We start from the raw sequence: 16,248 nt of genomic DNA on the forward strand, positions 1-16,248 counted from the left end.
GCAGAGATTTGACTTTCTAGTTGTTGGTTGATTTGTAGAAGTTTTTAAAAATTACATGTGTATCATGCCTTGTACAAGGTTATTATCTCTAAGTAAATGGAATTTCTCATGGAATGGCACTGGCCCCATCCCTCAGGGCCTCGATCGTGTTTTGCATTCTGATTCATTATGGCATATTCATATCCATATGTAGTGAGACGCTGATTTACCAAAAAAAAAAGTAAATGGAATTAGTGTCATCTCCCTCCAGTCATAGTGTATATATATTTTCATTATCACAAACGATAACTCCTAAAAACGATCAATTGTTTAACTTATTATCATTGAGATCAACATTGGTTTATTACTAGTTATTCATAATTTATTAGATGCATATTAAATGATGATAATTTACAAATATTTATCATTTATGATTAATTTATTATAATTGATTAATAAATAACAAGTTATTTGATTAATTAACAACAAATGGATAAGGATACATGTAATTATAAAAAATTAAGCAATTTGACAACTTAATGCTAACAATAAGTTGATGATATATAAATTACTAATTAAATTTTGTTAAAAATTTAGATTAGTCCATAACTAAAAATACTAATAATTAATTAGACTTCATTTGCAACATAATAGTTTTAAGTAGTCCATACAAGCCCTTAGTTTAACCTACAAAATTAAAATGAATATAATTATTTAGGAAAAGTATGTTTAATTATTAGTACAATTATATATTAGTTTATTTGTTGCACAAAAATTAGACTTCAAGTATACTATTGCTCATAGGTTATGCTTGGTTTCTTCTAGACCTTTTTACTTTTCAATTTTGCCCTGCAATTTATAGTGAATTCTAGAAATAATAGTCAAGTTTTATTAGGTTGAAGTAAAATAAGAGTTGATGAGGTGAGAATGGGGAGGGCATTTTTCCTAACTTTTCTCCATGTCTACCCCTACAGTCTATTTTTCTTTCAAAACTTTGCTCTTCCACTGGTGTGGTAGTATTTTTTTATTTATTTTCTTGTTTTTTGGTTGATTCCTCACCGTCGGCATGATGGTCCTCTTTTGTTCTAAAGGGGCCTGGGGGTGAGTTCCTCTATTTTGCCAAAGAAAAAAAAAATGAAGAACAAAAAGAAAAAGAAAAGAAAAAAAAAAGAGAGAAAGAGAGAGTGAGTTTCTCTCTTTTCTTTTTTCTCTCTCATCTCTCTTTTCCCCACTTTCTCTCTCTTATTTCTCTTTACTTGTTTTTCTTCTCTCTACTCTCTCTAGGGTTGTTGGATACAGTAAATGACTCTTCTTAATGATTTTGGATCGACCTTGGTGAAGAGGGTCGTGATTGATAACCATTAGACGACATAACAATCCCCATCTTAGCCCTTATTAGATATTGTTAGATTTGGTCGCTCTCGATTTTTGCCAAACTATTGTACCCTAGTTCAACCATGATCAGATGATATCATTTTGATCGAACCAACTGGGATGTTGGGTACTTCCGCTTGGTCAGCCTTATGGGGGTGTTGGAATTTATGATTCCATTTTAAAACAATTATGACAAAATTTTGAAGAGAATATAATTCTAATATCAGGACTTGAGAAGAATTTTTGAAATTAATTGGATATGTTGTTTGATTTTGCTTGCAAGATAAGTAATGTAACTATTTTTTTTAGATTTATTGATAAATTATATATTATTTATGTCATTGAATTTTGAGTAGTATTATTTGTGCTTCATGAACTTGAAGCATAATATTTATTTATTGAATATATCTTATTATAGAGTATTCATTGATGCATGATTGAAGGTATTGACTTTATTATGAATTATGATTGATTGATTTTGATGCCAGATGATTTTGCATATTTTTTGATTTGGAATATGATACAAATTCGATGAAAATAGAGTTTTGATTCAAGATGATTTTGTAGCTTGACGTTTTTTGGTATCATGCTAGTGGGGATTTGTATTGGTACATTGATAACCTATTAGTAGAAATTATGCGTTGATACATCGATAATCTGCTGGTGGTAGTTATGCGCTGATATATCGATACCCTAGTGGAGATTATATATTGGGATATTGATACTCTGGGAGTTATACCTTGGCACTTGGATTATTACCGAGCTCATATCCTAGCTCAGCTACATGGTTTAAATATGGTCATAGTTCATTGCTATCAAAATGAACTTGATGTTTTGAAAGAAATTGATTTATGAACGGAATTTGAATTCTGAAACAACTGGATAATGTTTAGATTTAATTTTGAATTGATATAATTCACATGCTTATTTTTAGTATATTATTAATATTTATTTTATCGCTTGATATATCTAGTTAAAATATTCATTGCTAACCGGGCAGTCTAGTTCATTATTCTATATTTTACTGTTTTTACAGATTCGAAGAATTAGCTTGATTCGAGAATTCATTTTGGAAGAGCAACTAGAGACAGAATTTTCTTATCTTTATGTTGATTAGATTTTTATTAAAGTTGATGTAAGACTTTTGAATATTTTTGGTTTGCAAGATATTTAATTTTTTATTTGGTTTTCTAAATTAAAATTTGAATGTTAATTATTTAAATTTATTCTACTGCTTATTTATGATATCTTGTTGAGATACCTTGCATGCTTACAGGAAGAGTTACCTATAAGTGTGCGGTAATTGATACGATTCCATCTTGCGATCTTGAGGATGTGACAAAATATTTTCATTGTACGCTATTAGGTTAATATTAACTACAATATGAGGTTAATATCAATAGCATGTACTAAAATTATTTGAGTTCGAAATAATTATTATAGTTATAACAATTATTATAATGAAAAATTATGGTGAGTAACTGAAAAAGCAAAATTAAAAAGAGCAAAAAACTACGAGAATTGGGCCCATGTCATTAATGCTGTTAATGGACCATATTGAATTATTGATGCATTATAGCAACTATAAATTTTGCATTTAGCATACCAATCAAAGGATTGACCCGGAAAAATGACACCTGTTATAATGCCAACAATGGCTTGGATTGGTTGCCATTATAATAAGATAATGCTATTAGAGAAACACATTTGCTCAACAAATTTTTATGAAGTAAAAAATATCATCTCATTTGGACCAAGCATTGAGTTGTCTGACAACATTACTGACTCATTAGTTTTTTTTTCTTTCAAAATACATGTACAAGCCCTATAACTAGCTAGCATGGTAATGTTGATCAAGATATCATTACATTTTTATTATTTTTTTATTTTTTAATGTGTAAAAAGATTGATATGAACTTGTTATGAACCCAATTAAGTAGGGTAGCGAATTGATGTCGGATTTGGACTGAGACATGCTGTGGGCTGAACATTAACCGGGGTCCAGCGGCCTCCGCCGGCTTTGTTCGCCGATCTTGCGACTCGTCTCCGGCCGACCGAGGGGAGAGTGGTGGTGGTGGTGGTGCTGGTGGCGGTTGCAGTGGGAGTCATGGTGGTCTCTTCGGCCACCAACACCTGGGCCAAAGAGATGGCCATTCGAAGGAGGATCGCCAACATGTACTTCTCTGTCGCTCTCTCTTCTATCTCTCCGTATTATTCTCAGAATTATTAAATCTATACTTGAGCATGCCAGATAAACTCCATAAATCAATACTATTGCTTCTAATGTTTCTCCACTTCTCTTTAATTATTGCAAGTAAAACAATCACCCTTCGAATGTGAAGAAGTTAAATTTCACTGATAAACCCTAATAAGCAAAAAAAAAAAAAAAAGAAAAATCATTCAATCAAGATATCGATACCTTCATCATGAATGCACTTCGAAATTTCCTTTCCTCCTGTTTTTTTTTTCCTTTTTTTTAATCTTACTGTGTAACCTGGGATTGAACAAGTGAGAATCCAGAGATTCATACAATAATTAGGGAACTTCATAGGGGAATTGGGCTTGTGCTCTTGACGTACGCAAGATCCACAGTTTGAAAAAGTGAGAAAGGGTAGTGATTTACATGAATATGATAAGAAGCACCAGAATCTAATATTTCTCTCACCTCCAACATGAAATCTGACCCCTCAGTGAAGAATGGCTTTTCCACCTTGTGAATGCCTTTCCGAAAGGTGTTGTAAGAAATCCAAGGCTTCTATAATTAACACCAGGCCTTCTTTGGTAGTAGTTATATTGGATCAAACCACTTAACTAGAATAATTGAATAATTTCCACCACTATTTTCAAATGCAATGTTGACATTTTTTAGATTCTTGATTCCCAGGCCTCCTTGTCCTTATTTAGCACTCTCTAATTCGCTAGACATTAACTAACGATTGCCTCTTAGATTTTCTCAAGACAAACTCTCATCTATGGCAGCCAGTCTTCTTTCTAGCCAGTTATGAAGGTAGAATATGGACATCCAATAAAATGTCATGGCTAGAAGCACAGATTTCACCAATGTTAGCCTTCTTGTTGAAGAGAGTTTCTCTTCTATCTCTCTGGTCTTCTAGCCATTTTGTCTATCCTGTTTCATCCAATCAGCTCATTTTGAGCAAGAATGAAGGAGAATAGCAAGACAGGTGATGAGAAGATCTTGGAACTGAGACTTAAGAGGCCACTTCTGGTGTCTCAGTCAGGTGAGTTCCCAAATACACCAGAAGGCTTTTGTCAAAATTGCTTTTAAGGCTGGTTAGGAGCTGCACGTCATATAGTACAAATTTTGAACCCACTAGTTGATCCTATTTAGCTTAATGCAAAATTTAAGTAATTTGCAAATTGTAAGTTTATGTTCGTGCTATAAACTATTAGAGACTCAAGCCTCTAATGAGTTTTTATTCACTGGTTTTGTTAAGTATCCTTCCTAAAACATTATCTACTATTACAAAGAGGCAACAAGTTACAGGATATCCTTGCTATAATCCTCTATGGCATTAAGTCCAGTCGCCTGGTTCTCCTTCCAGAATGAGAGCTGATTCTCCAAATAAAAGTCAAATTCATCCGTATCCTCCATTTTCCACCAAAACCTCTAGCTTCCAAGAACTCTAGCAGGACGTTTTCAATTGACGCTGTTGTATGCCTTTTTAAAGTCCAAGATAAATTACTTAGAATTTTTCCTTGTCGTTGACCAAATTAAATACAACTTCCTTAATTTCCTCCCAATTTTGGATTTTCCAAGCTCATGAGGGAGTATATGATGCTTGGGTAGACAGTTTGTGAATTAGCCATTATCCGACCCTCTTTGGCATGAGCGTCTAAGTAAATTCTTAGAGAAGCCCCTGCTACCTCCTCTTTCATAGTTAATGCTACTCTTGCAATTCAGTTGAAGATATCTGATTCTTTCTTCTTCTACCACTAACATATCCATGAAAGAATGTTGAAATCCTATTCCCTTCCTGCAACCAAGTTTTTCGTAGACCACTTCAAAGAATTTCAGTGTCCTCTCTACTTCACTTCCAAATCATGTCTCTCTTGCCTTCCTTGATGACTTAAAATTATAAATTTCTCTTTCAAAAATTGTCATAAATTGTCATATGTGATTTGATAAAAAGTTGCATCCTTTTTTGTCCATGCCAATATTTTCCATTTGATATTTGTAATCTAGCATAAACTATTGGCAAGGCAAGCATAAAATGAACAGTTGCACTAATTGTTTGGAAACAAGTCTTTCTCTCTCCCCCCATGCCTCTCATAGTTTTACTTTTTTCTGAAATGTAGGTTGGTGTCTGCGCTCTTAACCTTTCTATTTTTGAGCTGTTTTCTGTTTGTCTCTCTTAACATTTGTTCTCTTGTTTATTGTCGTAATGATTCTCATTTCTCATAATTGGTGTTTATTACTTATTACTATGCTTGTTTGTTAAGAATTTTCTCTTTGTTTGAGTCAAAAATTATATACTTGTGGTTGATGCACAACTCATTGGAACACATATTTCTAATGATCCATTTGGGTCTTAACTAATTGTTACAATGATTGGAGAAATTTTTGGTGAAAATTTATGATAATAAGGTGGGAGTATCATTTCTAATACTAAGCATCCAAAATAAATAGCTGTTCTTTTTTCTTTCTCTTTTTCTTTTTTAAATTTAATTTCTAGAAGCCTAGCGAAATATTTATTTAATTCAATAAACATTTATTTTTCTTCCTTCATGGAAGGTATCATTGTATAAACTGGCAATTCAGTTCGTGAGGAGAGTGCCTCCGGAAGGTGTAAAGCAGACTTAAAGGCCAAACATGCGTGCTGTGGTTGTCAGAAAGGTTGAAGCTTGTTTTGATTGATTTTTCAGGTCTAAACTTGCCTTATTTAGAAAGCTGCGACAGAACTGATCTGAAATACATGAGCCAAAGTTTGTTGGTTTGATCATGTGAAACATTCTAGAATTAGTGTACTAGAAGAATTTTCATGCTAACAAAGTTGTTCAGTAGTTTGGAAAGTCTAACAGTTTACATTCTAATCATACCAACCGAGCCTTACTATAGATAAGATGAAACCTTGTGAAATATTTTGAAACCTGGAGATAAGACTTTTCTATATTAGGAGTGTTATATACACAGACGTAATGCAAGACACCTCAAGCTAAGATCAACACTGCTGATCATAGTATATACACCTATTAAATAATGTTGGACAGAAATTCAGCTAAATTGGAGACTTTGAGACCACTGACCTCATATAGAAAAGTACATAGAAAAGTAGTTAATTTATAAGCATCCAAATCATTTGGTTTTTGTCTCTGAGCATTTGATTTGCATCCCACCCCTCAGTATAAAGTGGTGGCACATTTTGAAACCTTTCAAAGTAAGCAGATTTTTTTGACCTCTATTTTTTGTTACACTTACCGCAAGATTTTTCTACGTACCATAGAACATGGTATTCTATACCATACTGAGCCAGACGGTACAGAGTATGTTGTATCATACCGGTTCGGTACTGATATACGGTATGGAGGACGTACGGATACTCGGTACGCTAAACCGGCCCCTATACCGGGCATATTGACACGGTGACAGGGTGGCACCAATACCAAGCCCGATACGGAGACGGCATACCATGCCATAGAAGATTGTAAGTTATCATATATTCACATCTATAAGAAAACATTAAATGTAACAAGAAAGAGTAATATCCATGGCTTTCATTTGACAATGTCAACGCTTTCATTTTCTTTTTTGCAATTTTTTCTGTAGTTAATCAGTTTTTTCGACTATAAGTTTCATCTTTATGCTGAAGAATGTTCTGCCATCAAAGCCAACATTTTCATGATTCTATTATTAAACTTGCTAGATCAAAGTGCTTGGACTAACTTCTTATTGTTAAACCCTTCAGCTCTTTCGAATACGACTTGTTCGTTCATGTTATTTTTTTGTTTGTGCAGATTTAATAAAAGGGAAGAGGACTTTCCTTCCCTGAGAGAGTACAATGATTATTTGGAAGAAGTTGAGGATATGAGTAAGTATAATAATTAAGTTACCTATCTTTCCATATTATTTTAGATGCCATGGGTCTTTGACAATGATGCGGTTTGCTCCTTTCTAAGCTTGCAACTTAGTTGAAGGAATAGATGTAGCTGCAATTGAAGCTGAGATAGCTAAATACCAAGAAGAAAATGCTGAACAAATAATCGTTGCCCGAGCTCGTAAGGTACGTTTTATTATACAGTTCTTGTTTCTATTTTATATATCAGAGGGGACACCTCTCCCTTCTTTGTTTCTATGTCCTATCATGTCTGGATTATCAATTTTGAAATGTGGAAAATAACTTTTACATGGACTACCAAGTTTATTTTTCTCATTTTGACAATGTTTTCATTTAGGCTGAAGAACTAGCAGCGGCACTCAGGGCAGGCCAAGGAAATCCTATAAAGACAGATCTTGCTGATGTGGTGAGTTATTGGTTAGGTTTAATGTTGTCTATCTTCTAAGTTTGAACTGTTGGGACATAGAGTGCATATAATATGTTTTCCATTCTTTTATTAGTTGAAAGTTGTCTATAGCAAGTCCATGTTGGCAAATCATTTTGGTCCATATTGTTCTTCTAGTACATTTTGTGTGCCTCCCTAGCTCTAAGCAAGAACTGCTGAACTGATTTGTTTAGGAAGATAATTAAAACAAGATGAACTTCCAAGTTCCTTGCTAATGTATGTTAGTTATCAAGATCAAGGTTCATTGAACTGGTATAGGAGGGTGAACTAGCTAGCGACCAATTTATTGTACCGTGTCGTTCCGGGGCATACCAACATAGAGAGATAGAGAGGAAGAAGGAGAGGGAGAAGGGGGAGAGGAAAAATGAGAGGGTGAGACTCACTTGGATGCGTGGCGGGGGGGGGGGATCGTGAGTGGATCAAGCGGAGGAGGCAAAGGGGCTGGAGGGGGGGCTTCGAAGGGTTTCAAACATGCATGGGGAAGGGGAGGGGGGGCGGGCAGAGTGGCAATCGCTAGCGGATCGAGCCGTAATCGAACTCGGAGGGACCTTTTTTATAGGTTCAGCTTGTTTATCGAGCCGACAGGGGGAACCATTGTGATTTCCTGTTGGTTCAGCTTGATATGCCCCAAACTAGGCAGTTTGGAGTGATATGGCGTACCTTGATCAAGATTATCATTTGCCTCATAATATGCGTGTAGTGAAAGAAATTAAGTTTAGTTGGTGATAATATACAAATCTTGTATAAGCAGATCATTTCTTTTAAATATAGTGTCAGTTTGTGCAGCAACTCAGTGAGACTAACACCATGGTTCTAAGTACCATAACTATCCTCATTGTCAAATTCTTTAGGTCATACTATCATTTGTTATGATTTTGTAGTTCCAAATGTTAGGCTGCTTACCTATGAAGCAAGAATAAAAATGTGGATATGCCAATATGAAAAATCTTAAAAAACTAGGGTATAACACATATTGGATATTTTAATAGATGATCTATATATAAACGAGTTCCATAAAGCAAATGGTTTGGTAAAACAACATGGTCCATACTCCATGCAATAATATCAACATCCATAAATTTCATTTAGGCCCTGTTTGGCAGAGCTTTTGGTGGGTCCGAAAGCATTTTTTGACCCTCCAAAAGTATTTTTGGATGGAATAGAGGTGTTTGGTAACAAAATCGGAAAGCTGTTTTAGCTTTGCCAGAAAGTTGAAAACGTCTACTTGGAAGAAGCTCCAAAATGGAGCTTCTTCGAAAAAGTACTTTTAGCACGCATCAAAAAGCTGTTTTAAATTTATAAAATTTTTCTTTTAGACCAAAATATCTATGATAAAATCATGTAATTATAGGAAGTGTCCCTTTATATCATAATGCACGAAGAAAGAAATCTATAGGAACCCCAACAAACAAGAAATCCTAATTGGCCTTGGCTTTCTTTCTTGCTACGTGATCAAGGTATTATTTGCTACGTGATCAAGGTATTATTATTTCTTTCCTCTATTTATTTATCCATCATTTTGAACAAGAAAAGCATTGGAAGGAAAAAAAACGTAAAATCTCACTTTTGCAAGTATGATTGTGTGCCTCTATATTTTTTTCCAAAAATTAGTTTCTAAAAATGTTATATTAATCAAATTTTAATATATAATGATAATAATTATAATATTTTATATCAAAATATTGTATTATACTATAAATATAATATTATATTACATTATATCATAATACATTGATATGTTATGTTATATAATATCAAATTATGTTATATTATTATGCTATAGTATACAATATTATATTAACTATATTAGAATAGTATTATATTATATTACAGTAATGCTATACTATATCATATTTTTATATATTAATATATATTATATTTTATTATGCTCTGTTGTATAATACTATGCAATGTCCTTTATGGTCATTTTGTCATACCAAAAGTACTTGTTCAGTTATTTTACCAAGCACATATTAAAGTTTCACAGCATTTTAGAAATGTAGTTACCAAACAACAAATAGCTTTTTATAAAAGCTCTACTTCAAAAAACTTTACTTCTGAAAGCTCTACTGCCAACAGTTCTACCAAATGGGACCTTAGTCATTGTTCAAATATACAGACTATAACATACTATCAAAAAAAAAAGAAGACAAACTATAACACACTCTGCACAATAGCATAGCATTATAGGATTATTCATCCATCATGTCCATCATTAAGATGTCAGCATTCATCAAAGGAAAGAGACAAAAAGCCCTTGATGCATGACCAATTGGAGATGGCCTGGAAGGCATAGGATCAGGGAAGAGATTAATCTGCATTTTTGGCCACAAATTACCTTGCTGTCCCTGCTACAGAAATCAGAGCAGAAAGTTTATTTTTTGGTGATTTTAAATTCAAGAAGGTCAAAAAATTTCCATTTTAGATTTTTAAAAGAGATATTGGTCCTATGAATAAGTTCCTAAAAAAAAGGTTGTCAATTTGTGGTGGTCCATTTTAGTCCTATAGCAGAATTCTGATAACACATTTTACAATTATAGAGAAAACAGGACAATGAGGTTAGAAAGCAAAGATAGAGATAATAATAGTAGAGATGAATGATAGAAGATATATCAAAAAGAGAAAGGAGGGCGGGGGAGAGAGACAAGGACCAAACCTAGCCTAAAGAAATCCTTCTTTTCTTTCAGAACAAATCATGTTTAATGATTTTTAATCAAGCCCACATAGTTTTTCTTATAGACTATAATGATTTTTAATCAAGCCCTAATAGGTTCTTATAGACTTCACATGATGTTTCACACTAAACTAGGATCTTAAAAAATATGCACCTAATCCCTAGAAATTTTCCTAAAAAGGCAAAATTTGGAATACCACATAACCTTGTATAGAAAGATTCCTAAAATATCCAAAAATCTAGTCCTAATGGGTTCTTTTTTTTTTTTAAACTTGTCGAACCTGACATATACCTAAAGCAGGACATAAGTCCTACCTAAAACAAGACCCTAAAACCTATTCCAAAGATCACCTAAATAAAATGTTTCAAAATTGCAAAGAAATCTATGCTTTTATTCTCCATCATTCACTTTGTTGCGTGGATCTTGTCCTCGAGATCTTGATAATTTGTAGCTTTATGCTCAATCGTTGGATTTTCCAAATTTGATTATGGAGACCAACTTGGACCTTCTTGCTATCACAATGTTAATTGATTCTTCTGGTTCCAATTGATCAATGACCATAAGGCTTTTGATCACCCATTTGATAGCATTCCTTTATGCTCAATTGTTGGATTTTCAAATTTGATTATGGAGACCAACTTGGACCTTCTTGCTATCACGATGTTAATTGATTCTTGTGGTTCCAATTGATCAATGACCATAAAGCTTTTGATCATCCGTTTGATAGCATTCCTTGATGACATCACAAAATCAGCAAGTAATGGATCTTCGAAGTGCTTTGATACAAGCACAGGCCTTGATTGATAGCAACCTATGCCTTCATGAATTACAAATTGTTCCAAAACTGCAGCTTCAGAGCTTTCACTCTCATTCACCGGATTCTGTAGGCATGGCGCATCTTCAAGTTTAGTCTCTTAATGTGAAGGTTTGATACTTCTAGGACTTCCAATAGATAGATTTTCATTCAGAAAATTCTTGTGGGTTGTCGCTTGGGACCAAGGATGGCGGAACCGGTACCGAGCACCGTACCGGACCGGGCCCGTACCGATACCATATTAGAGATGGGCGAGAGGGAGAACGAGAGAGAAAAAGAGAGAGAGAGAGTGGGGGAGGGAGGGAGGGAGAGGGAGAGGAAGAGAGAGGCCTCTCTCTTCCTCTCCCTCTCCCTCCCTCTCCCCCCCTCTGTCTTTCTTTTTCCTTCTCCTTCCCCCTCTCCAGCGATGGCGAGAGGCATCTCGGTTTCAACGGCGGAACCGTCCTGGTCCGCCGTTGGTACGGCCCACGATGCGCCGAATCGGGCGGTTCGGGACAGTTCCATAGACTTTGCTTGTGACACTTTTGATTTGTGGTTCTTTATATACCTAGATATGTGCTTCACTAAAGGAATTTCTTCAGACGCTTGTTGATGATTGAAAGTTGGAGGCAATGGAACTACATTAATACACAGTTCAATGCCTTGGTCTACTGTAATTGCCTGCAACATAAATTTTATCGTTGCAAGATCATTTTGATAGATGTCAAATTATCATGCATATGCCAAAAAACCTTCCTCTCATTATTTAGCATGCTGATTGGTACCGCCATTCTTGGAGTAGCTTATTATTGGATAACATAATTAAAGGGAAGAAACAAAGAGAAGAGAAATGGGATCAAGGAAAAGAAGAAGAACAAAGTAGTGCTATTTAGCTCTGATACCAAATTGATGCAAGACCATTTGCAGATGGCCTGCAAGGTGTAAGATCCAGGATGAGATTGAACTGCAGTTTGGATGAACAAATTACCCTGTTGTCCTGCTTCAGAAAATAGAGAAGAAAAGGTTTCTTGGTGATTGTAAAATTCAAGGTCAAAAAATTTTTGTTTTACGTTTTAGAAGAGAAATAGGCCTTAGAAACAAGTTTCTAAAGAAAAGTTGTCAGTTGGCAATGTTCTATAGTATTGCTATAACAGAAGTTTGGATCACAAATTTATAGTTACAGGTAAAGAAAGAATAATATGAGGGTTAGGAAAGCAATGCCGGAGATAATATTAGTAGAGATGAAGATAATAGAAGATAGATCAAAATGAGAGGGGACAAGGAGGAGGAGGAGGAGCAGCAGCAGCAGAAGAAGAAGCAGAAGGAGGGTCTTCTCCTCTTCTTGCTTCTTTTTCATCAAGTGGGACCTTTTTACATCAGTCATATTTAAAATAATAGTCTAAAAGCTATTCTGAAAATTACGTAAATAAAAGATCTAAGAATACAAAAATGTCTAGAATTTTATTCGCCATTAACACTTTTGCTCGGCACTACGGGTATCTAAAAGGTATCCTATATTTTTATGTTAAGAAATCTGATACTTGAAATATATATCCAACATATATCTTATTTGTAAACAAGCATTAATATCTGGTGTACCTAAAAGGTAAGCATGATATGCAAATCAAAGTTTTTTCCTTTCCTATCTGTTTACACTTCATCCACCAGAATTCCTATAACACATTAATTTGGTTCTATGATCTACAATTGCAAAATTGTTAGTTTGCCCTAAATTGAAACTTATCCTATTATGAAGTAGCACGCATCTTTGTTGGGCCTTTTATTTTTGTAGGTGAAAGAGTATATTCACATTTAGAAATTGATGAATTAGTTTTCCTTAAGGTTTTGAATTATAGCCAAAACCAATCTGTTCTGAGGCCAAATTGAAACTAATCCCTCAGTTTAGATTTTGATCACCTGTTTAGGTTCATCTTCCATGGTCTGGGCGAATTATGGCTAAAACTGATTGAAACTAATTAGAGATTTTTTTAAAGTTTTATTTCAGTTTTACTATAATATGTCAGTTATATTTTATTTATATAAGTCTGTAGGCTATATTGTGTTAATTTTTAACGCTCTTCTTTCCTTTTTTTTTAATGTTAAAGAGAAGAAAAATAATAAACATAACCCTTGATGGTTAAGGATTCCAAGCAGTTCCTTGTTGCAGTGCCTTATAAGGACCCTGGATAAGTAAATACAAGAAATGTCACAAGATTATAGGCTTCTATATAAAATGACTATAACATCGTATGACTGTGTGCATTTGATAAGATAGACACTTAACCTCTAAAATATTAGAAAAAAGGCCCAAATCAAGGTTTGTGAAACCGTAAGGCTTTTTTTTTTGCGAAAGGATGCTGTATCTGAGCAGCTGAAATGTTGATTCATGTTAGTACATATGATATCTGACCACAGGGTGCTGGACAGAGCTCTCAAGGCGTTAGCGGTGGTATTGGTGTGCAAGGGCAGTATGCCCCTGCAGCTGTCCTGGGCGGTGGGCTTGCACAGCCACGCCCAACAGGTATGGCTCCACAGCCTGTCCCTGTTGGAGGTCCAGCTGATCTCCTGCAGGGCTATGCGGTCGACGACGAGGAAGCAATGAAGCTACGAGCAGAGAGAGGGGCCAGAGCTGGAGGATGGACCATTGAGCTGGGCAAGAGGAGGGCAATCGAGGAAGCGTTCAGCAGCATTTGGATATAAACTTCTGGACAAGAGGCGAGGATTGGTCTGGGAATGCAAGCAGAAAAAAGAATGAACTTTATATAAAATATGTTTACATGTTATAAATTCACCACAGCTACCAGGCCTATTCGATGATAATTTATGTTGCATCCCGTCAGAAGGGAGAATTCTGAGATTGTGGCAAAGTTTTGTAAGTGGTTCATTTGCAAATTGGTTGAAGTATTGTAGTTTTGTTGGCTCATTCAAAATGAAATTTCTATTCTACAGGTATCCTTCATATACTGACATGTAGTGTACCTTTTTCTTGTCCATAACTAGGACAATTAAGTTTGATCTTCAATAAGGTAAGAAGGATATTTTTATTAATTTTTAAAAATTTACCTCTCTTATTTCTCAGTGGTTATCTAAACGACCTAAATATCCTCTTTCACGCATACAACCTTAATTGGTGGGCAGGACCTTAAATCTTTATAGCAACTGTCAGAAATATCTTCTTATTTGGCGACTACTGATTTAAGAAAACAATGCTCTTATTTTTGGTTATCATTCATTTTTGCTGTTATAGTGAGAAATAACAGACATTATCGCAGCCATTATTTCGTTCTTAAGTACTCTCAACAGAGGGTTGAATTGGCAAATAGCGATCATCACCATTAACAATGCATGACTGGTGGTAATTATTTCACGATTAAGCTAAGCTGCTCGTGAACAGCCTCTGTTCAGCTTGTATCCAGTTTCAATCAATCTTCAAATAAATGTAAGCAAGCCAAGTTTGATATTAGGCTTTTGACTCAAAATTGATTTTGTTTTAAACCAACCCTGATTAGATTCCTCCTACATATATACAAATATACATTTATATACATTTGTATGTGTGTGCGCGAGCGCGCGTATATATATATATAAAAGCAATGCTACGATCACTTAGAAAATTCTGCACAGTATATATAAATTGAAACTTCTTTTCTAGCAATTCCTTTTCAATCTTAACCATTTGCTTGATTTTTTCCGCACCTTATTTCTAAGCTCTTCCAACAAAATACTCACATCCTTTATAATTGACAACTTACATTTGCGATCGATATCAATGAGCTGGTTCCTGGAGTTCCTAACAAATAGACCAATCATACTCAATCTATAATTCCCTTTATCTCGAGACTATCCTTTCTTCTTTCCTTGTCCCTCCCCCAACCTTATCCAACTTCCTCTTCACTTCTCTAAGATGCAAATATCTTAAGAATTGCTACCTACAGGGCATGCACTATTCCTCATGGAAAACCCAACCAAGACCACCTAAACCAATTCTTGACCATTTGATGCTATCTTTTCACAACTACAATAAGGATTCATATGCAATATCATTGCCTTCACTAGACTTTGGAGTGACACTCTTGATAGTATTAGCTCCTGTAGAAGCTAAATGTTCAACCACCCTAGACGGCCTTTATGAGAATTTAGCCAGGGATCCTACCTACCAGCTTGCTCCGTAGGGCACCATCAGTTGTCACCTTATGTTAAGGGATAAAACCAACATTGACCATGTTTAAATCTGAGATTCTTCAACTGCCCGCTGAGCCATCTGAAACATATTAAACTATCTCTCTGATGATAGGAACCTCATTGCTAGCATCACTAGAATTCCCAACATTAGCACCACAAGATTCTCAAAAATAGGTTTTGAAGAGCCAGAGCTTTCTTTGGTTCTTATACTCAGGATAGTCCTTCTTATACTCTTCAAGTGATAACATAAGATAGTGAAAAGTCTTCATATGCTTTTTAGATATAATGTGATCTTCAAAAATCTCCACAACATCATAAGAACCAATCATGTTGGCAACAATCATCTTATCCCAACAAAATAATGGATTATAAGAGAGCTTAATCAAGACTTTGAACCTATATTCATGTCCAACATCTTTGTCCTTGATCTTCAAAAGCTGAATGGAAGTAATGGATTATAAGATAGTCTGCTTCACCACCAGAATTAGACCTCTTTTTAGTGTGTCTTAAGGAAACCAGGCAACAATCACACCAACTTGAGCTTTTACAACCCATTTCTTAGATTTATCCATATAGAAAGCTAAAGAAGTAGCAATCTTCTTCTCATTAGTACTACTCGAAGTGAAGCTATTAGCAATATCACATGCCTCTTTAGAATCTGCCGCTCAATACTTCAAAATAGGTATGGAAATAGAAGTAGATCTCACACAACCTTCATTCTTCTTC

The 16,248-nt window shown here is 34.9% G+C and overlaps 1 protein-coding gene across 2 annotated transcripts; it reads left to right on the forward strand.

The window, feature by feature from the left end:
* Window positions 1-3,284: 3,284 nt before the first annotated feature.
* LOC103722757 lies at window positions 3,285-14,299 on the forward strand. Of its 2 annotated transcripts, none has more exons than XM_039118584.1 (5): window positions 3,285-3,528; window positions 7,327-7,400; window positions 7,489-7,592; window positions 7,765-7,833; window positions 13,768-14,299. In XM_039118584.1, the coding sequence occupies exons 1-5, from the start codon at window positions 3,461-3,463 to the stop codon at window positions 14,038-14,040; spliced, it is 588 nt and encodes a 195-aa protein (XP_038974512.1). In that variant the 5' UTR covers window positions 3,285-3,460; the 3' UTR covers window positions 14,041-14,299. The 2 variants fall into 2 exon arrangements, with proteins under 2 accessions (XP_038974512.1, XP_038974511.1); XM_039118583.1 differs by having other exon boundaries at window positions 3,288-3,528; window positions 13,756-14,299.
* The last annotated feature ends 1,949 nt before the right edge of the window (window positions 14,300-16,248 follow it).

This window comes from Phoenix dactylifera, unplaced genomic scaffold, assembly GCF_009389715.1.
Source record: "Phoenix dactylifera cultivar Barhee BC4 unplaced genomic scaffold, palm_55x_up_171113_PBpolish2nd_filt_p 000378F, whole genome shotgun sequence".
Taxonomy (NCBI): domain Eukaryota; kingdom Viridiplantae; phylum Streptophyta; class Magnoliopsida; order Arecales; family Arecaceae; genus Phoenix; species Phoenix dactylifera.